Source organism: Ahaetulla prasina, chromosome 1 (assembly GCF_028640845.1).
Source record: "Ahaetulla prasina isolate Xishuangbanna chromosome 1, ASM2864084v1, whole genome shotgun sequence".
NCBI lineage: Eukaryota > Metazoa > Chordata > Lepidosauria > Squamata > Colubridae > Ahaetulla > Ahaetulla prasina.
The window spans coordinates 152,877,554-152,898,987 of NC_080539.1; the positions used below are offsets into that span (position 1 = coordinate 152,877,554).

The window sequence follows — 21,434 nt, forward strand, 5'->3', positions numbered from 1 at the left end:
GTTGCCTTAGGGCATGTGTGTGTGTGAGAGAAAGAGAGAAAAAGAGAGAGTGAGAGAGAGGCGTGGGGGAGGGGTGTTTAAGTGATGTACACCTGCCGATGAAAGACAAGCGGAGTCCCTTCCCTTCCTCCTGCTAAAGATGTCGGCGAGGAGGAGAACCGAAGCCTTCGTCCCGGCTGAAGAGAGCGACCAGCTGCTGATTCGGCCCTTGTGAGTGACGGCGAAGCTTTGGTCCTCGGAGTTCCGTCCGCGCTCCTCTGCCCGCGCCCCTCCCCAAGTTTTAAACATCCAGTTCTCTCGCGCTTCCTTCGTTGTGGAATCTGATGTTGCGTTGATATCAGAAACAGTCAGGGTGATTGATTGATTCATTGATTGATTGATTGGTTGATTGATTGATTGACTGACGCCTTCTCGGGGTTGGGTAACCTTTAGAGGGGGCGTCTGCCTAATTAGGGGGATTTTTCTGTCTTTTTTGAATGAAAATAAAGGATATCTCTAGATAGGCTGCCTCGGGTTCAGCAAGTTGTAACACCCAGCCCTTCATGGCTGATCGCAGAGAGTTAAGCCGGGATGAGCTTAATACTTGGATGGTAGGCAGTGAAGAAACCCCAAAGCTGAAGGCCATACTGGGAAATTCAGGCGGGGGGGGGGAACCCCAATGGCCTATATCGATTCTGCAAACTTGGCTCTTTTAAGGCTTATGGACTTCAACTCCCAGAGTTCCTCAGCCAGCTTTGCTTTGCTGGCTGAGGAACTCTGGGAGTTGAAGTCCACAAGTCTTAAAAGAGCCACATTTGCAGACCCCTGGCCTATATGGTGTCCTCTCCATACTATTGTCAAGATATCTGCACAAAACTGAACTCTGTGTGAAGGATTTTTTTATAGCACTAGCATATCAGAGGTGGGTTTCAGCAGGTTCTGACCAGTTCTAGAGAACCGGTAGCGGAAATTTTGAGTAGTTCGGAGAACCGGTAGCGGAAATTTTGAGTAGTTCGGAGAACCGGTAGTAAAAATTCTGACTGGCCCCATCTCTTCTCTGCCTCCCAAGTCCCAGCTGATTGGGAGGAAATAGAGATTTTACAGTATCCTTCCCCTGCCACACCCACCAAGCCATGCCACACCCACAGAACCTGTAGTAAAAAATGTTCAAACCCACTACTGTATCATACACTTAAAAAGCACTATGAAGCAGCATGTACACTTATATACCACTTCAAAGTGCTTTACAAGCCCTCTCTTACAGAGTCCCCCTATTGCCCCCAATAATCTGGGTCCTCATTTTACCAACCTCGGAAGGAGGGAGGCCGAGTCAACCGTAAGCCAGTCAGGATCGAACTTCTGGGCAGAGTCAGCCTGCAATACTGCATACTTAACCATCGTGCTACCATGGCTTCATCTTTTATCTTTTAAACAGGCTGCTCTTTGATTCTGCATATTTATACTTAATTTCATTAGTGAGTGCCATCATAACTTTGAACAGTTGCTGAACAAGTGGTTGGTAAGCAAAGACTACTTGTACACTTAGTTCTCGTCTTACAACAGTTCATTTAGTGACCATTCAAAGTTACCACAGCACTAAAAAAGTGATGTATGACCGCTTTTCACACTTACGACCATTGCAGCATCCCTATGGTTATGTGATCAAAATTCAGACATTTGGCAACCGACTCATTTTTAAGATGTTTGCAGTGATGTTTTTAGGATGTGTGTACCTGGTGTCAGGTAATCCCCTTTTTGTGACCTTCTGATAAGCAAAGTCAAGAGTCACTTAACAACCATGTTACTAACTTAACACATGCAGTGATTCACTTAACAACTGTGGCAAAAAAAATAGTAAAATGAGCAAAACTCACAAACAACTGTTGCTTAGCAACAGAAATTTTGGGCTCAATTGTAGTTGTAAGTCAAAGACTACCTGTATGATGAACTGGAATTAAGTGGAGTTTTGTTTTTGAGTTTGTCTGGGCAAATGACTAATAATTATTAGGAACTAGTTTGGCTCTTGGTGTAGATTTACTTGCACCTCTGTTGTATGTCATAGCTTTGCATTGCCTTTAGATCACTAAGAGTCAGAAAAGCAGATTCTGTGCCTCTGAAAGGCTGTGTACTGCCTGATTGTGGAAGAGATTATTGTTGAGATAATTTAACTTCTTTATTATAAAACGTTTTCCAAATGGAATGTTAGTCTGACTCACAGTAATTGAAATGCTCATAGAAGCTCCTGCATATCTTTGATTGATGCAGGTATTGAATTGTGCTGCAAAAACCCGGATAACCATTAGATGATTGGAGTAAAAAATAAATTTCTTTTTGCTGCCATCTAGTAATGTCTGGATTTTAGAAACCTGGAAACTTATGCAAGAAGGAACTAAGTTGTCAACTTATATACTCTTAATATTTTAATAATATACTCTTAATAATTGGGTTCAAGTATCGATGTGGGGAGAAGGGCGTACAGAAATTTTGTTCCACATTCAAGTGAGGCTTCAGAAAGTTGAAAAGGTGTGTAATTGCTGGGATTTGATTCAGAATATCTGCAAAAAAAACCACAACCCCAAATTGCTGATCAATAACTTGGTATTGATCTCCCAAACCTGTCTATATAGTATGCACAGCAAACTTCAGTTACTTCTGTTCCTGGTTTTGATACTGTATAGCCAAAATTAGATAAAGTTTGATTAATTCTATCATAATTGCAGTTGAGTGAAAAAGGCAATGTCATGGTGATGTAGTTTAGGTCATTTAAATACATTTGAGTTAAGCTTAAGAATTCAGAGTTTAGGCCCAGTGGTTCACAGAGCCAAAGGTTCTTTAAATAAGTTATACCGTTCTGCCCAAATGAGATTATTGAGTTAAGGTAAATATCTCACCTACACATGTTTTGTTTATTTATTTTCAATAAACTAATGAGGTGTTTTTTTTTAACTTCCTTTAACAACTTTTACAGAGGTGCTGGGCAAGAAGTAGGAAGATCATGTATTGTTTTGGAATTTAAAGGAAGGAAGATAATGGTAATGTAATTTTTCTGTTACATTATTTGTAAACTTCTTAATTTTAATTTTTTTGTTATTCAAATGTGTGTCTGTTCTTAGCCATTAGCAACCTCTGGACAATATTAATAACAATGTTATGTTAAAACAACTTTTAAGAATAAAAGTTTTTATAAAATATATTGCATATAATTATATTAGAATAAAATATACTCATATGTCCTATAATAAAAGTAGCTGCTTACTCAGTTGTGGCTAGATCTACCTAAGATTTTTCTTATACATTTTCATGCACCACATTTGGCGGTAATGCTTTTTTGTTCACAATTCTCAATTTATTCTCATCCTCAATTTATTGAGAATATATTGTTCAGTGTCTTCACTTAAATGTATTCTGAAGCCTTCCCCCCAAATTGTATATATTTTGGTTGGAGGAGTGTAGAATTAATAAGGTATATCGTTGGCTATTTTTATGGTTTTTACTTTGTTAAAATATCTTTAATAAAAAAAATTTTTTAAAAAGGAAGTCCTAAAATTATCCCTTGAATCCCAATGTAGTCCAGTCAGCCTCCACATAGACTTACATCATCTTTAACATTTGGTGGGTTTGGGCATGAGAGGACAGCCAACAAGAATGCACTGCTACATTCTTGTTGGCTGTTCAGTAAGGAAATAAATAAATGCTGAAGTATTTATTTATCTTGGCTATTCCATTTTTCTGTTCGTTATACAAATATGAGAATGTTTGAATAATGTTCCATTTTAATGAAATTACAGTTTAAAGCTATTCATTGTATAGCTTAGACTTTATTTCAATATTACTTGTATGCTACATTCAGGGCAATAGTGTTAAAATTCATCTCATTTTTATTGCTGTTAATGTCATAGCAAATTTCTACTCCAGTTCTTTACTTTTTTTTCTGTAGTGTAATGGCCCAAATATGAACAATTCTTTATTATTATCATATGAAAATAACATGTAAATCCTAAGGTTAGAATAATGTTACAAAACATTAAGTGTGCAGTATAAGCTTCATTAGTTTGACTTTGATGCCATAGGACCGTGATGGCGAACCTATGGCACGCGTGCCACAGGTGGCATACGTAGCCATATCAGTGGGCACACCAGCTCAACTCCGGCGCGCATGCGCATGCCAGCCAGCTGATTTTCGGGCCTTCTGGACCCACCAGAAGTAGGGAAACAGGCTGTTTCTGTCTCCAGGGGGTGGAGTCTCTGGAGGCTAGGGACAGCAAAGAAGTAACTTCCTGTCCAACCGGAAGTTTAGAAACGGGCCGTTTGGGGCTTCCAAAGGGCCTGGGGAAGGCTATTTTCACCCTCCCTAGATGCATAGAGCGGATCTGGAGCCAAGTGAGAAAGAAAAACGGGCCTACTGGGCCATCGCGTGCCAGGAGTGGGTGGGGGAATGGGGGTTGTGCACGCATGCGCAGGGCGGGGCACATAGAATTATGGATGTGGGCACATGCACATGCAAACCTTCCCCCAACCCTCATCCCCACCCTGGTACGCAATGGCAAAAAGGTTAGCCATCACTGCCATAAGATGTACATGTATGTATACCTCTAGTGAATGGTAATATTCTTCTTGATTTCAATATGCATTTTCAGCTTGACTGTGGAATCCACCCTGGCTTAGAAGGAATGGATGCTCTTCCTTATATTGATCTTATAGATCCAGCAGAAACTGATCTCCTTCTGATAAGTCAGTAAGTGATGTATGATTTATCTTGCCTTTAACCACTACTAGGGCAGCTGTAGGCTTCAAGAAACTGTTTCTGAATTCAGCACAGAAACCAAAGCTGCTGGGTATGGCTAGGCACAAAACTGAATCTGTGTTCTTTTTCAAAGCCAAAACCATTGTGATTTGGAAGTTCTGTCAAGCTGTTTTGGGAAGGCTGCATTTATCAGTACTGAAACCTGGAGCATTCTAGTAATTCTGGGTTTGGGCCAAATCTAGAGTGGTCTTAAAGGGAGAATAAGGAAAGGCTGCCTCTCTTTCTCCTCTTCCCCATCCTGGTATGCGTGGCTTGTGCTCTAACTTGCCACTGATTGTCTAATCACCTTGCTTTCCTTACCTCCCTTGAGTTTCTCTATCCCCTGCTAAGAACAATCATCATTGTTCTTGGCTTTAAACATGGCATATTTAACCAACCTATCCACTGCCCTGATCTTCCTGTAGTTTGCCTTTTCTTAATTCTTTCAGTGCATTTGAAGCCAAAGAGTTTGTCTGTAACCACAGCTAAAGGACAGTAGGAAATGGAAAGACTTGAAAGGAGAGAGCTGAGGTGGGACAGAGCAGCTGAATAGGATGCATTCAAATCAAGGACATTGATGGCAACTATCCAAATCAGCCACCAGCTCTCCTAGTCTTCCCAGTGCCTTTCTTTCATTACATTCCCTAGGCTGCTCTGCATGTCATTGTCTTTCACCCCAAAACATTTCTGCCTGGACCACTTCTCTTTCAGTCTAGAAACAGACCAAAATCAGCCAGAAATGGAGCCTCAGAATTCCTGTCATGTTTTGGTATATGTATATTGAATGTTTTTCCCATCCATAGACTTGAAGCTTTGTTCTGTTCTTAGAAATGTAACAGATTGCACCCTCCCTCTGCCAGTTCCAGTCCTGTAAATGTTGCATAGCTGATGTGTAGAATGTTTATTGGATTTGTCAGACTGAATTTTTAATGCTGAAGAAGTATAGCAGATGTGTTCTCATTGTGTTTAAGTGTTTTAATAACATAAAGGTAAATTTTTAAAAGTTGTCTACCTGTTTGCTGTAATAGCATCTACATCATTTCCCATCCACTAACCCCAATTTTTTTTTTTAATTTTTTCAGTTTCCATTTGGATCACTGTGGGGCATTGCCATGGTTTCTGCAAAAAACCAGCTTTAAAGGAAGAACTTTCATGACCCATGCTACAAAAGCAATTTATAGATGGCTGCTCTCAGATTATGTCAAAGTCAGGTAAATTAAACTTTTTAAAGTGTAAGACAAAACGACCCTAAAATAATATGAATTTGGACTTTGGATTATGTGAGTATTTTCAAGCCCTACCCTATTATAAACATCTGAAAATCTTTTGAATAAGATGATGATCTGCTTTATTGTTTTATTTAGCAATATCTCTGCAGATGATATGCTGTACACAGAAACCGACCTCGAAGAAAGCATGGAGAAAATTGAAACAATAAACTTTCATGAAGTAAAAGAAGTGGCTGGCATCAAATTCTGGTGTTACCATGCTGGACATGTTCTGGGAGCAGCCATGTTTATGATTGAAATAGCTGGAGTGAAGGTATTTCCTTAGAATGTGGAGAAATCTCTGGAACTCTGTTTCTATTAGTTTGCCATTTCAGAGGAACTAGGTTTTTTGTGGGGAGAGCGGTTTTTCTCTTTCACTTACACCAGCAGCTTGGAAGATGAAAGGCCCCTGATATGGGCTGTTTCCTTTAGCACTGAAAAGAAAGAAATCTAAACAGTATCAGAACACTGTGCTTGAAATTACATCTTGCTATGTCAGATTGGTTCCTTGTCAAGCATTTACTGTTAATCCACAGTACACTTAATCCACAGTATTAACAATATACTTTTGGAGATACTAAGGGAATTGTTGTGGTCTACCCACAGCCAGCAGAGCTGGCAGCAGAGTTGGACAGTGAGGAGGCTGGGGAGGAACATGGGCCAGTCCTGGAGTTTGGGGAAGGCTCGGACGAGGGCTCTGCATCAGAGGCAGAGATGGGGCCAGGGCCATCTGGGAGTTATGTGCTGACTCCAGAGTCTGATGTCAGTGAGGCAGAGGAACAGGGGGAGCAGAGCTGCCAGAAGGCAAGAACAGTTAAGACAAAAGGGGTGACTCGGGAGTAAGGTTTGGAGATGATTGGCCCTTCCCGTAAGACATAAAGGAGGAGCAAAGGCATGTGAGCCTTTGCAGGAAGCAACTTTGTTCATGCTGGTCGGTTTAAATTCTGAAGCTCTGTTTTGACTCTGTGTGCCATGTGGCCTTGCAAAGCAAATTGCCAATTAGGTCTTTGGCAGCGTGTCAAGGGAGGTAAAGGTGGGTGCTTATCAGCCTTATTCTGAAGGACTGTGGCAGACTTCTGTCGGACTCTTTACAAACTATTAATGAGTCATCACGGGCTGTGAATGAACAGAATTCACAGCCGTTGAAATAAAAAGAGAGTTTTTGGGACTAATTATGTGCTTTTTACTGTCTCAGGAAACCTGGGTCAGAACAGCAATAAACCAAAAGTCATGGATTAGACTGTTGATCTTTTTGCTATTTAATCATATAATTACAATGTCATTTTACTTCTTTCTTTTTAAGCTTTTATACACTGGTGACTTCTCAAGACAGGAAGACAGGCATTTGATGGCAGCTGAGATTCCCAATATTAAGCCTGATATTCTGATCATTGTAAGTTTCTTCTTTTGATCTATCCTGGTATGTACATCTATTCATTTAGGTACACATACACTCTTGTTTTTCTGGATAATTTCTCTGCCATAATGTGGTGTGGACAGTCTCGGTCTGGTGCTCCCTCTTCAGTGACTTGTGTCCATCTTTTTGGTTAGCTAAAGATGAAGTCATATCAGACAGTGGGACTTAGCTGTCTCTTGTTTTTGACTCAGTAACATTGATCATTCAAAGGAACAGCTTGCTCTGAAGACAACCCATTGTTTGCCTAGCACTGTAAAGTAATTTGTCAATGGTTAACACTTGCGAACATCAATTCTGTTTTATTTTATCCTGGTCAACCTTTCACACAACGAACTCATAAGAATTGAAGATTGTTATTATGTGTGTATGCAGTGTTGTAATTCTGCAATTATTTGTCTAGGAATCAACATATGGTACTCACATCCATGAGAAGCGGGAGGAGCGAGAGGCTCGATTCTGTAACACTGTACACGATATTGTAAACAGGGGAGGACGAGGCCTCATTCCTGTGTTTGCTTTGGGAAGAGCTCAAGAATTGCTTTTGATTTTGGGTATGTATTTACTGAATACTTCTAACGTAACATGTACAAATTGTTTTCTTAACATGTTGTCTGTGTCTCTAGATGTAATAATAGAGGAAATTGGAATCCTTGACTCTTGAATGGCAGATAGCTTTTGTTATCTGAGGTGCACTCTACTTGGAACTGCCTTTGAAGATCACCCAACTTGCATATTAACACTAGACAATCCAGTGTGGTAGAACACCAATATTGAAGGAACTGTGTTGGTTCGCAGTACAGTATGTTTCCAGCATCAATTTAAGATGCTGATGATAATCTTTATAGTCCAACGTGGCTAGGAGCCTTGCAATTTTAGAGACTGCTTATAGATACTTCTGGATAACAGTCCCTGCTATCATTAAGTGTTGTAAGTGTTGTACCTTGATGAAGGTATTTTCTTTTATGTACATTGAGAGCATATGGACCAAGACAAATTCCTTGTGTGTCTAATCATACTTGGACAATAAAAAATTCTATCTATCTATCTATCTATCTATCTATCTATCTATCTATCTATCTATCTATCTATCTTTTCAAGATTTGTGACAGGAGACTCACAGGAGCTCCCTTCCTGTAGAACAGCTTCCTAGAAGACAAACCGCTACCTTATTTTAAGAAGCTTTTAAAAACATGCCTCTTCCAGGGTACATTTTGAAAAAAACTTGGGCAAGAATGGGAGAAGCACCTGAGTTTGGAATAAATCTAGCTATTCTGATGATGAAGTATGAAGCATTGTCATTTTTATGGTTTTATGCTAAGGAATACAGACAATAGAAAGGTTATATTGTGGAACGATACCGGTTTTGCTAATATATTTTCAGAACTCAAATATCTGAACAATTTTTAATATTAACTTCACGTCTTATATGTCTGTTTAGATGAATACTGGCAAAATCACCCTGAACTACATGAGATACCTATATACTACGCTTCTTCCCTGGCAAAGAAGTGCATGGCAGTGTATCAGACCTACGTCAATGCCATGAATGATAAAATCCGCAAGCAAATCAATATCAACAACCCGTTCGTATTCAAGCACATTAGTAATCTGAAGGTTAGTGTGAATAAGTGTACTGCTACAGAATATGCAAGTTGGTTCCGAATAGCTCTAATTCTGGTTTATGGTTGGGCTTCTTAATTGCCCTAATCTAGTTATTGATAAATGTCTCAAGTACCTGCAAGTTTGTTAAAAATAGATTGGGAAACAGATGCTTGCAGAGTTCCATTCTCCCCTTCTCTGCTACAGCATAATTTACATTATGAGATCTTTGAGCAATCAGAAACGTAGTTCATTAACTGTAACTAATATATTTAGATGAGCTGTGGTGGCGCAGCGGTTAGAATGCAGCACTGCAGGCTAATTCTGCTGACTGCCGGCTGCCTGCAATTTGGCAGTTTGAATCTCACCAGGCTCAAGGTTGACTCAGCCTTCCATTCTTCTGAGGTCGGTAAAATAAGGACCCAGAGTGTTGGGGGGGGGGCAATATGCTGACTCTGTAAACCATTTGAGAGGGCTGTGAAGCACCGTGAAGCGGTATATAAGCCTAAGTGCTATTGCTAAGTTCTGTTATGAGACAGTCCTGATTTCCAAAAGTTTGGCTACCATTTACCAAATGCAGGAGTAGAGTACCTTCTTGAGGTTACAGATATTAGGAGCTCTTCCTCTAATTCTTGTGGTCTACTGCAGCGGTCCCCAGCCTTTCCGGACTGGCAGCGGGGTGGGTGGGTAAGGGGATGGTTTTTGCAAATGCAGCTTTGCGTGCATATGCATTTGCCCACCATTTGCGCGGCCTGGCTCCAAGGCACAAGAGCCAGACCAGAAGCACCTCCTCTTAGCTGTGAGCATTTTAATGATAGGCGTCTTTCTGGGACTCACGACAAGCAGACCCAGCCCAGATATATGGAACCCGCAGTCTCTACAGAATCTGATTCTTACAAATGGAACTACAATACCAGATGTTTTTCTTCTCTCTTATCTAGAGCATGGATCATTTTGACGACATTGGTCCCAGTGTGGTAATGGCGTCCCCTGGTATGATGCAGAGTGGCTTATCTAGAGAATTATTTGAGAGCTGGTGCACTGACAAAAGAAATGGAGTCATCATAGCAGGTTATTGTGTGGAAGGAACACTTGCCAAGGTGAGATCTTCTCTCTGTACTATGTGGAAGACATTAGTGCTTGAATACTCTACTGGTACTTAAAAGACAACCCATACTTAGTTTAATCAAATATTTATTATAATTATTATTATGATTAATCAAATAAATTTGGTAGCATGGTAATACATAATATATACACTATAATATATATATAGATACAGCCTTATTTATTTATACATTTATTTAATATTAAATGTTCATTCTTGCTTTACAATTTATATAACAAATGGTAAAACGTAACTTTGTAATAGTAAATAATTAGGCATGGAAGACGAGAATATTTGTAGCTCAGGGTTGAGCTACGGGGTCCTTGGTGCTCTCTGAGCTCAGTTGTTTTCTTACAGACATTTCATTACTAAACTAGGTGACATCATCAGTGCACTCAGAGAACATCAAGGAACCCACAATTAGATACACTTAAGGGGTTCCAGACATTAATTCCTCAATCTGTGAGAAAGCATATGTCCTAGGAGATTAGACATCTCAAGAATGATTGAATGGCTTGCATAATCTCATACGCTCTCTAAAGAGGCACACAAAAGCACTATTTGTAGCATCATACAGAGGATTTAGGAGCTCATCCAAGAATGATGATCTCACCTTTGTTGCCAAGCAGTGGCCTACGTCATTGCCTGGCAGTATTCGTGTGCACGTACGTGTGTATTTTACACATATTTAAATTAACTTACATCCAGGCTCTTTGCCCCATGGCAGTTGAGTCCATTGACTCACTGTAATTCAGTAAACAATTGTTTGGATGCTCTCCAGTTATTATAGTAGGTTCTTTGTATGTATTTCCATCAGACCTGGGTATTTGGTAGTGAAAAGCAGAATCCTTGCGATATTAAATTTGGTAACTTGACCAGACTGATGCCCAAAATTGTTATGCTAGGCATTTAAAAGGCATGTTCAATGTTTTTCTGTTGTAAATGAAATAATAAAATATAGTTGGAATTTTTATTATTTTCTGCTGTTGCAGCATATCATGTCTGAGCCTGAAGAAATTACAACAATGTCAGGACAGAAACTACCACTGAAGATGTCTGTGGATTACATTTCTTTCTCTGCTCATACAGATTACCAGCAAACCAGCGAGTTTATTCGGGCACTCAAGCCCCCCCACGTGGTTAGTATCTAACTTCTTTTCAAGACATCGAATAATTATTGATCAGTACTCAACACAAGTTCAAGGCATTTTATTTTAGGTTCTCAATCTAATGTTAACCATATCGTTTCCTGTACAAATTTACCATTCAGACATATTTAATATCATATTTCAGACATATTTAATATCATATTTATTAATCCTTTTTTATTGTTTTTCAAAACAATCAATACTTCTCAAAAGTATTATTTTAAAGCTGGTTCTTCAGGAAATGCTATGACACATATTGAGGTAATAATTTGGAAAAAAGTTTCAAGGAAGAAACAACAAGAACATCTGAATGAAAGAAGAAGACAATGATACAATGAAAATCAGAATATTTTTTTAAAATGAGGGCTCATGTCCCAAGGACATTGTGCATTTCAATCCTTGTCCACCACCACTTTCCTACAGCCTATTTCACTGGTGATAAATGGAAAGGCTTTGGGGGACAGCTTTTTTGAAAAACAGAGAGAACTGAGGAATATCCTGTTCACTTTGTGTTTTCCAAGCTGAGAGAGGTGGGAAAGAACAGTAACATTTGAGGACCAGGAAGATATAATTCAGTACAAGGAAAATTGTACATAAACTGTTAAAATCATACTCTGTATGTAGTAGCTGCTTTCTCTTCTCTTTCTTCCTCCTCTTATCTCAAGAATGACCTTCTTAACTGTGGATGCTTGTATTTCTCATGCAGATATTGGTGCATGGTGAGCAGAATGAAATGGCCAGACTGAAAGCTGCCTTAATACGTGAATACGAAGATAATGATGAAGTTCACATAGAAGTCCACAATCCTAGAAATACTGAAGCTGTGACTCTAAACTTCAGAGGAGAAAAACTAGCCAAGGTAATTTTGCTCTAACAAGAATCTTTTCCTGGATCTTGGTCAAAGGGCATTATTTTTCTTATTTAAAATATATGTAGTCTATTCTTGTTGTATATAGGAATAATAAATTGTATAAACTACCATGGAAAGAATAGGGCTTTTTCTCCAGTGGTAGAAACACAGGACTGAATGGATGGAGAGTAACAGTAGTAAAATCCAGAGTGTTCAGAATGTTGGGTTAGCTATTACAGGGTACAATTGTTAGAAATTTTTTGCTCTGCCTCAACAAAAAAAAAACAAAAAAAAACTTTTTTGTTGTTTGAAGTTGTTATTTACTGGCCAGAGGCATATTGGGCCTGATTATATCGAGGCAGAGCATCTTGAGATACACTGTTTTTAAAACAGGGACAAATCTGTGATAAAAGTATAAAAGTGGGTAGTATCACCTGAGATTAAAGCATCCATTTGTCAGTCAAAATATGGAAGAACTTAAAGGATATTGTATACTTCATTAGCATCACTCTTAAATAATTCAGTGAGGTTAAAATCATTCTATACATTTACTTACAGATGTTTATATATGAGCCTAATAGGGAAACATTCAACTAAAACATGCAAACTAAACAATCTTCAATTGTTTAAATAGAAGTTATATATTTGATTTGCCTTTCTCTAATCTCTCCTAATAGCCACAATTTTGTACTTTTTCTTAGGTAATGGGTTCTCTAGCTGATAAGAAACCAGAACAGGGACAGCGAGTTTCAGGAATACTAGTTAAAAGAAACTTTAACTACCATATTCTTTCTCCTTGTGATCTGTCTAGTAAGTAAAAGTTATCCTCCTCGCCCCATATCCAATAGTTCATATATTATTAATAAGCCAAATATGTGCTCTTTACTTCATATTTCTCAATTTGGACTGAATATTCAATGATGACAATTATTTCATATTCATAACTTAAAATGTAGTCTATACTGTTTATACAGTAGCTTATACAGTTAAAATGTAGGATATCAGTTTTAAATGACGAAAAGTTCCAAACTAAAATATTTTACAGTATTCTAATATCAATTAAGACTAAAACAGTTCTTTGAAATAAAAGTCCAAAAATCACACTTGTTCAAAGCCTTGAAGAAGAGAAGCTTCACTTCAGTAAAGGTGTGCCCTTCAAGACCGCTCTGCAGGTTGCTACCTGAAACCCACCTGAGCTCTGCCATATCTCTGCTTGCTTAAGGCAGCTGCTTTGTGATGTTACCGGTATGATGGATCCTCCGAAATGAAATAGATCTGGAAAGGAGCTAGTAACTTTCACATCACTCTCTTAGATCAGTTGAAGAATAATGTAGGCCCCCAGGTTGTGGCATGTATTAAATGTTGTCTTTTTTCCTTTAAAATTGTTCAAGATTACACAGATCTTGCCATGAGCACTGTGACACAGACACAAGCTATTCCGTACACAGGCACATTCAGTCTGCTTCATTACCATCTGCAAAAATTAACAGGTATGTAGATGAAATACTTTAGACTTTTTTTTAAATTCTTTTTCCTCTGCTTCTCTTCCAGTTACTAAATTTTATAAGATTCAGTTTGGTATTAAAATATGAATGAATAAATGTAATGAGAGACGAATGATGAATATTCTGTAGGATAATAAGATCAGAGCAAAATCCAAGTAGGCTTCCGAGAAGTCATTTTAAGGACCCTTCAAAGTTACGATTGCCTTGGAAAGGGTGCTTTACAAACCCGGCAAGTATTTCTGGTTGTTAGAAAACATCCCACCACCACCACCGTGGCCACAAAATCACAATGTGGGGCTCAGCAATCTGTTCACATTGAGGACCAATTGCCAAGCACTCCACGATCATGATTGCCATTTTAAATCTTCTCTGCTGAATTCCCCAGAAAGTCAGTGGGGAAGCTGGTAGGGAAAGTTGTAAGCCATTGTTGCCTGTCAAGAACACTGCCTCTTGTTTCTGGGGGCTGGCTGAAAGAGCTGCCTTCCGGGGTGGGGAATCTCATGGAGCTGAGTTTCTAGCCCCACTGAAGATTTCCCCTCCCTTCCGTCCACTGAGAGGAAATCCCTCATTAGGCTACAGGAATACAGTTCAATTCCTTTAGCTCCATTTTTATAGGCCAATGAAGGATTCCCCTGCCTGGTCAGATTTTCTCTGGAACCTCCCTTTCATCCATTGAAGATTTTAGTACTGTTCCTGCAGCCCAATGAAGGAATTGTCCCTGTGAACCCTGTCAGGCCTTCTTATTCCTTACTGGGACTTCTTACCTGGGATTTGTCTGCTTAACCATCTGGGAGTTAAAGATTGCAACCTGGAGTGATGAGATTGCAGTCATTGAGCGAAGTGGTCACGCAGGCATCTTGCTTAACAACCACATTGCTCAACTTTCGTGCCAGTTGTGGTCATAACTCGAGGACTATCTGTAAGCTGCTATCTCACAAGCATTAAAGATTCTCAATTACTGGGGTACTTCAGAAGCTCATTGGAGATTTCTTGATCAAGAAGGATGTGCAAGATACATTTCAGAGCAGACGTGGAAAATCTTGTTACCTTAGAATGAATTGGCTCCACAGTGTATGACAGAATTTTGTGCCGTACTTTTGTGATTCCAACGCCATTGCAGCAAGGATGGTTTTGCAAAATGATGATTCCACTTATTTTGACTGTTTGGCTCTGCTTTAAAAAGATTAAGAAGATAGAGCATGAAATTAAAATGATTTCATAATTTGTATTTGAATGTATCTGAGTGACACATTCACTGTGTACATATCTGCAAGCCAGAACACAATTTGCCTGGTTTGAGTTTAACATCACTCTAGAATCAAAGAATTATGGTTTATAAGCTATTATTGCAATTTAACATGTGCAAGCCTAACAGCATTTATTCAATAAACTATGGTTAAGCAAGCCAGCACTTCATGAAGCTGGTCATTATTTGTCCATGCTGGATTGCTCCCAGCCCAGGATTTTCGGATGCGTATCAAAGAAGGAAACAGGAGCCAGCAGTCCAAACACCTATTGAATAATAATTTAGCAGAATGTGTGTGTGTGTGTGTGTGTGTGTGTGTGTGTGTCATGACAAACTTTGTTGTAAACTGTTCTTGTATTTTTTTTAAGGTGACATAAAAGAAATAGAGGTCCAGGATAAGCCAGCTTTGAAAGTTTTTAAAAACATTACTGTGGTCCAAGAACCAGGCATGGTGGTGCTTGAAGTAAGGACAGTTTGGTGGTTTTCTTACAGTATCTTGTAAATTGCTTTGATAGAGAATGAAACTATTTTATCATATATAAAGCAGAATGGCTGTGGCTTTGATTATCTGGCTCTTCTTCGATTTCTAGTCATCGGTTATATCGTGGTGCTTGTAGTTTACAAAGCAGTAAAACAACAGTCCAGCACCAATATATTATTAGCATAGAATTGACAAAATCAATCTGTTATAGTCCATCTAATCTTACTCTATATGGCAAAACTTCCCATTTCGTTCCTAGCTTTGTTCTGCCTATGCTCAGCTGCAGCAGCAGACTTACCATTTTTTCAATTGCCATCTTTTAAAAATAAATCCTAAGATTGCAATACTTAACTGGGGCAACAATGACAGTTTATGTTGCCAATTAAATTAAATAACTTTTAAAATATTAATAATATTTTATTAATTTAATAAGTAAATAAATAATTAAATTAACCCCAATGGACAAATCTTTCTTGTTTTTCTGAAGGTCAGAAGATGGAGCTGTCTGGTTTGATTTAAACAATCTTTGTTTACTCTTTTTTTTTCTTCAGTGGGTAGCAAATCCTGCCAATGATATGTATGCAGATACTGTAACAACAGTGATTCTAGAAATTCAATCAAATCCCAAAGTTCATAAAGGTATTCATTATTTTAATTTGATTGAGAGGTATAGACCAAAAATGCATGAGCTTTGAAAGGATGCAAGGCAATTTCGTAGCCTAAGGGGGAGTACTTCTCTTATTCCAGTATCATGGAATAATAATAATTGTACTATGCACAATTTAAAATCAATGTAATTGAGACTAAAGTAGATTAGTCCCCATATCAATGAAGGAGATGGGGTTAACAGCTTGTTTCAATATTAGTTTACCTGATTAGCTCAGCTGCAATTAACTATATTTAGGAATAGATCTCTTTAATACAGTTTCCTTCATGTTAAACTCAGTTCCCAGTTGCTTCTTTCATATATCCCATGTAATTTTCTTGACAGCAATTATGAAAGTAGTTTTCTCCTCAGGTTTTATGGAGTTTTTCGCCTCCCCCTCTAGCCTACATTCCTAATTCCTTGCAAGTCTCCCATTCAGCAAAGAATAAACTGTTGATTTGGCCAACTTTGGATTTAACGGAAATCTTCTTGGTCCAGATTTCAGGCAATAATAGATTGCTCCTCAGGGTTTCAATCTCACAAATCTGTTGAATGTGTCTAGATGTTTGCCCCTGGAAATATTACTCCCTATTATCAATAAAATTGGTTTGCTTTTGTACAAGTATGTTTCAGGACTCAAAAAATCCGATTCAGTCTTTAACTGGCACTTGTCAACCCTGAAGTTGGCCGAACTGTGGCCATTTTATTTTTGTAGCTTTTCTCTAGGGAGGTTTCTTTTCTCACTGTTTCAGGGCTGACATAGCCTGGAGCGAAGGGGCCAGGGAGAGAGATGTAGAGATAGCTGGGGTGTTGTAGCCAAAATAAAATTCTTTCCCCTGAGAATCAAGGACATTGCTGGAGGTGTTTGAAAGGTGGAGACTGAGATCACCTAGCAACTGGACTGTATGCTGATTGGACCATGTGACTGGAGACTCTGAGGGGGGAAGTGACAAAGTTTTACTTTTAATTGGGTGTAAAACCAGCAGGAACTTAGAGCCAGTTTTCCACCAAGAATGTGCCAATATGATATGTCCCAATAAAATGTTCTTTGAGGAAATTGCCTGTTTAGGAGTTCTTATTGAATGGAATGTTGCCAAAACCCTGCCCACTTGCCAGCAATTTTCGACCTCCACATGTCATGTTTTATGCCTCCGCACGCTCCATTTTAGACCCATTCCAGGCTGTGGGATCGCCACAGCACATTGCTGCTTCTGCGCGTCATGTTTTCAGCCACCACATGTCGTGTTTTCAGCTTCTGAACTCCCCATTTTAGACCCATCCAGGCTGGGGAGATCACCACAGCACATCGCCGCCAATCGCCACTTCCGCATTTCACGTTTTCAGCCTCTGCATGTTATGTTTTTGGGAGCCAGGCCAAAATGCAACGTGTGGAGGCCGAAAACGGAGCGTGCAGAGGCTGAAAACGCGACGTTTGGAGGCCGAAAACATGACGTGGATGCAGCAATGTGCTGTGGTGATCCCTGCAGCCTGGAACCGCTGATTGGCGGTATTCTGGGAGGCCGATCCAACTGCTAATCAGCTGCTTGTGCTGAATCAGGCTGCTATAATGTGCTGAAGCTGACCAGGCTGTTTGCTGTTTGTTGCAAGGATGCTAGCCAGATGAATACCAATGGATGCTGGTAGGCAGAGGCAGAATTTTTTTTTCTTGTTTTCCTCCCCAAAAACTAATGTGCATCTTATACTCCAGAGCGAGTTATACTCCAAAAAATACAATATCTGATTCAATTTTGTAAGGAAAATCGTTTCTACTTCAAGGAACTTGGATATGTGCCCACATCTGTCGTCTTCTCATGTGGAAGGGGACTGTGCACATCTTTCAGGAGTTTGGTTAGAAGTTAAACTGGCTAACTTTGCACACAAACCACCACATTGGGGGGAAAGTACATAATTAGCAATAAAATTATAGTATTCTCAATTTATGTTTTTCAGCGATGATGCGTAAAATTCCAAAAAAAGAAGAAATAGAAGATTATAACAAAAAAATGGAAATTATGCTTCAGTAAGTTATGATTGCGCACTTAACCAAAGATTCATAGTCTGCACACCCCGGTTTAGAGTAATGTTCCTTTGAACTGAATGGACTTTCTTTTAAAGTTCACAGGACTAGAGTGTTAGCTTCCTTAAACAGACACTATTCTAAATGTAAAACAGCAGCCAGTAAATGTATATATTTCTAACATTTAGCCTTTTGTTTGTAGGGACATATTTGGAGAAGACTGTGTAAGTTCAAAGAAGGATAATGTGCTCAGCATCACTGTGGATGGAAAAACAGCAAATCTCTCCTTGGATACAAGGGTAAATACAGCTAAATATTATAATTAGAAAGAGCATTTCAATATTTAGTAGTCGTTTTGGAGAGTTAGAAACTTGCTAGAAATTATTATGAAATCAGGTAGAATAGTTGAGAATGTTGTAACCTGTAAAAGTGTCAAAAATCTCCACTTAAAGCTTTAATTATAACCGAGTTGTTTTTTTTAAAAAAACTAAAAGGACAAAAATAGGAAAAAATGTTGGTAAATTGAATACAATGAAGGTTTATAATAATCGATGCTTCACCACAGGCACTTGGAATGTGTTTCAGTTTAATAGAAATATTTTTGTTACTGAATGTTACAGCAACCTTACTATGCCAAAATACATTGAGTTCTTAAGAGCTGAAATATTAACATATCAGTTATTCAGTTCAGCATCTGCACTATGATTTCTGCATTCCTGGTCTCAAAAACAACATTTTTTAGATATCTTACATTAAAAGACTGAAATTATTTGGAGTAAACTAAGACCTGCCCTGCTCGGTGTATTTGCTTCTTGGGTTTTCACAGCTTGTCTGCATACACAGAAACATACCAGACAAAATTTCTGCTGCAAAAAAACCCAAAAATGTATACATTCTCTAGGGAAAATAAAAAATATTCTCTAAGCAAAAATATGCTTTGTGACCGATGAATAACTTCCCAATTGTTTGTTTGATCCAAATGGCTTGACAGTAAATTCTTTATTTGCCATAAATATTCTAAACCACTCTAGCCCCTTCGAGCTCATGGACACGTTTTATTTTTTCCAGAATGATGTGTTGGCAAAATACGTATCCTCAGCTCTCAAAAAAGTCATACGCCCATGTTACGAACACTCAAATTCCCTTCCTCAACATGTAGTTTCTCTTTTTGTGTTATATCTTTTGTGCTGCCACTTATCATAAAAGTCACATTTTTCCAATGCTAGAGATCAGGGAATCCAGGGCTGCCATGGTCTCAGTGGGTCTTGCTTTCCCAAGCAGTTATAGACCTGGGGTACTAAACAACCCTGTGGGATTTATATACGAAGGCCACTTAAGATTGTTTCTGTTTCATTCTCTTTTAGACTGTTGATCATGAACCAGGATGTGAAGATGATGATGAAACTCTTCGGGAAATGGTTGAGCTAGCTGCGCAGCGGCTTTATGATGCTATCACTCCTATACAATAAACTAATAGATTTTGTATATACCCATCAGGATCCTCTAATGAGTTTACACTTTTTAAAAATGTTCTTGCGTTAAAATAATTTTGTCCCCAGATGGGCAGACCAAAATAACTGCTGTTTGTGTCTACAATTTAAAAACGTATTATAGAAAAACCTCATTTCTCTTGGTTTGTTGGCTGAAATGGGCTACGAATGCCTAAAATACAGAAACTGGGATTTTAAAAGGGTTATCTGTGTTTTTTTAAAAAAAAACACGCTTCTGCATATTTTTGTTATTAGACTCATATTACCAGAAGACTCAGAATGTTTTGAACTTATTGTTAAGTATGGGTATTGACGAGGCAGGAGACCAGGTTAGTGACAACAGCTCTTTAATATAGTGTGACCCAGCAAAACTCTGGAGAAAAACCTCTCCTTATATACACTTCAGCCTGAGGCTGCATCCAATCAGAGACGAGATATTTCCCGCCTAAAACTCCCGCCAAAACTTACAGTAATACATTACACTCCTTCCCTCCCAGAAGGCACTTTGCCCATATTTGCATACTACTTTTCTACGTAGTCCTGCAGGTACGTGGGGCGTCTCCTGACTCTCCCGGACCTGCGCAGTTCACTTTCTGGAGTTGAGTCGAGCGTGCCGGAGGGACTTTTCGTTCCTCTGAGCTCCTCCTCCCGGCCATCCGGCCTGGATTATTCGCCGGCTCGGGCCTGCTGTCCTCTAGAGGGACCGGAGGGTGTCGCTGGACCTCGCCTGACTCAGATAAGTCTCTGTTTGGTTCTTTGCTTACGATTTCTGTTTGTTCTCGGCTCCAGTCAGCTGTGGGGTTAATTAAATCAAAGTCAGGGCTGGTCTCGCCTAATTCTGCCTTATCGCTCAATCTGTTTCTTAATTGATCTATGTGGCGCCGCCAGATTCGCCATCGTCTAGCTCCACTAGATAGGATTTAGGGCCCGTTTGGTCTATGATTCTCCCCCTCCTCCAGCTAGGGCCGGCGCTGTAATTCCGAGCCCATACTGTGTCTCCTATGGCTATTTCTCTGAGTTTCTCCGGTTTAGTTCTGAACCCGTCTTGTATGTAGCTTGGGTGCAGCCGGTCTAGTGGGCATCTTAGCTTTCGCCCCATTAGCAGCTCGGCTGGGCTGCGGCCAGTGGGTACACAGGGGGTCCTATGTTGGACAGTTAGGAATGCGTCGATTTGTGACTGCCAATCCCCGGGGCTACTTCGTGACAGCGCCTCTTTCGCACTCCGAACAAATCGTTCAGCAAGGCCGTTCGACGCAGGGTGGAACGGCGCTGAGAGGGCATGTCGGATGCCCTCTTCGGCCAGGTACCCTTCAAATAGCGCTGCGGTGAACTGTGGACCGTTATCAGACACGATGGTGTCCGGTAGCCCATGTGTGGCGAAAAGGTGTTTTAGGGCTGCAGTGACAGCTCCCGCGGTTGTGGATTTCATTAGAATGATCTCCAGCCATTTGGAGAATGCATCTACCACAATTAGAAATGTTTGGCCGTGGAATGGGCGGCAAAGTCAATATGTATGCGGGACCAAGGGCCTTGGGGTTTCTCCCACTCCAACACTGGGGCCGTGGGAGGTAAGGGTCTGGATTCCTGACATACTTGGCATCGGCCAACCCTGTCACTGATTTCCTGTCCATTAGGGGCCACCAGACATAGCTCCTCGCTAACCCTTCATCCTCACAATTCCTGGGTGACCCTCATGCAGGAGTTCCAGGACTTTTTCCTTAGTTTTCGGGGACCACTACCCTATCCCCCAGAGCAGGCACCCCTTGTACAGACAATTCCCTTTTTCTTTACAAACTCTTTAAACGCTCGCCAGCGGGCCATCCCTTGAACCCATCCAATCACAGTTCTTAATACAACGTCCGGTATGAGGCCCGAGCCACTTCCTGAGATGTGGCTG

General features: G+C 39.8%; 1 protein-coding gene across 1 annotated transcript; it reads left to right on the top strand.

Moving 5' to 3' along the window:
- The first annotated feature begins 7 nt into the window (after positions 1-7).
- Positions 8-19,536, top strand: CPSF3 (cleavage and polyadenylation specific factor 3). The gene is made up of 18 exons (XM_058178226.1): positions 8-210; positions 2,948-3,011; positions 4,617-4,714; positions 5,845-5,973; positions 6,127-6,304; positions 7,334-7,423; positions 7,848-7,998; positions 8,886-9,061; positions 9,988-10,146; positions 11,147-11,293; positions 12,009-12,161; positions 12,854-12,962; positions 13,544-13,642; positions 15,272-15,366; positions 15,936-16,023; positions 17,981-18,050; positions 18,250-18,346; positions 19,412-19,536. Exons 1-18 carry the CDS (start codon positions 140-142, stop codon positions 19,514-19,516), a joined length of 2,079 nt encoding a protein of 692 aa, XP_058034209.1. The 5' UTR covers positions 8-139; the 3' UTR covers positions 19,517-19,536.
- The last annotated feature ends 1,898 nt before the right edge of the window (positions 19,537-21,434 follow it).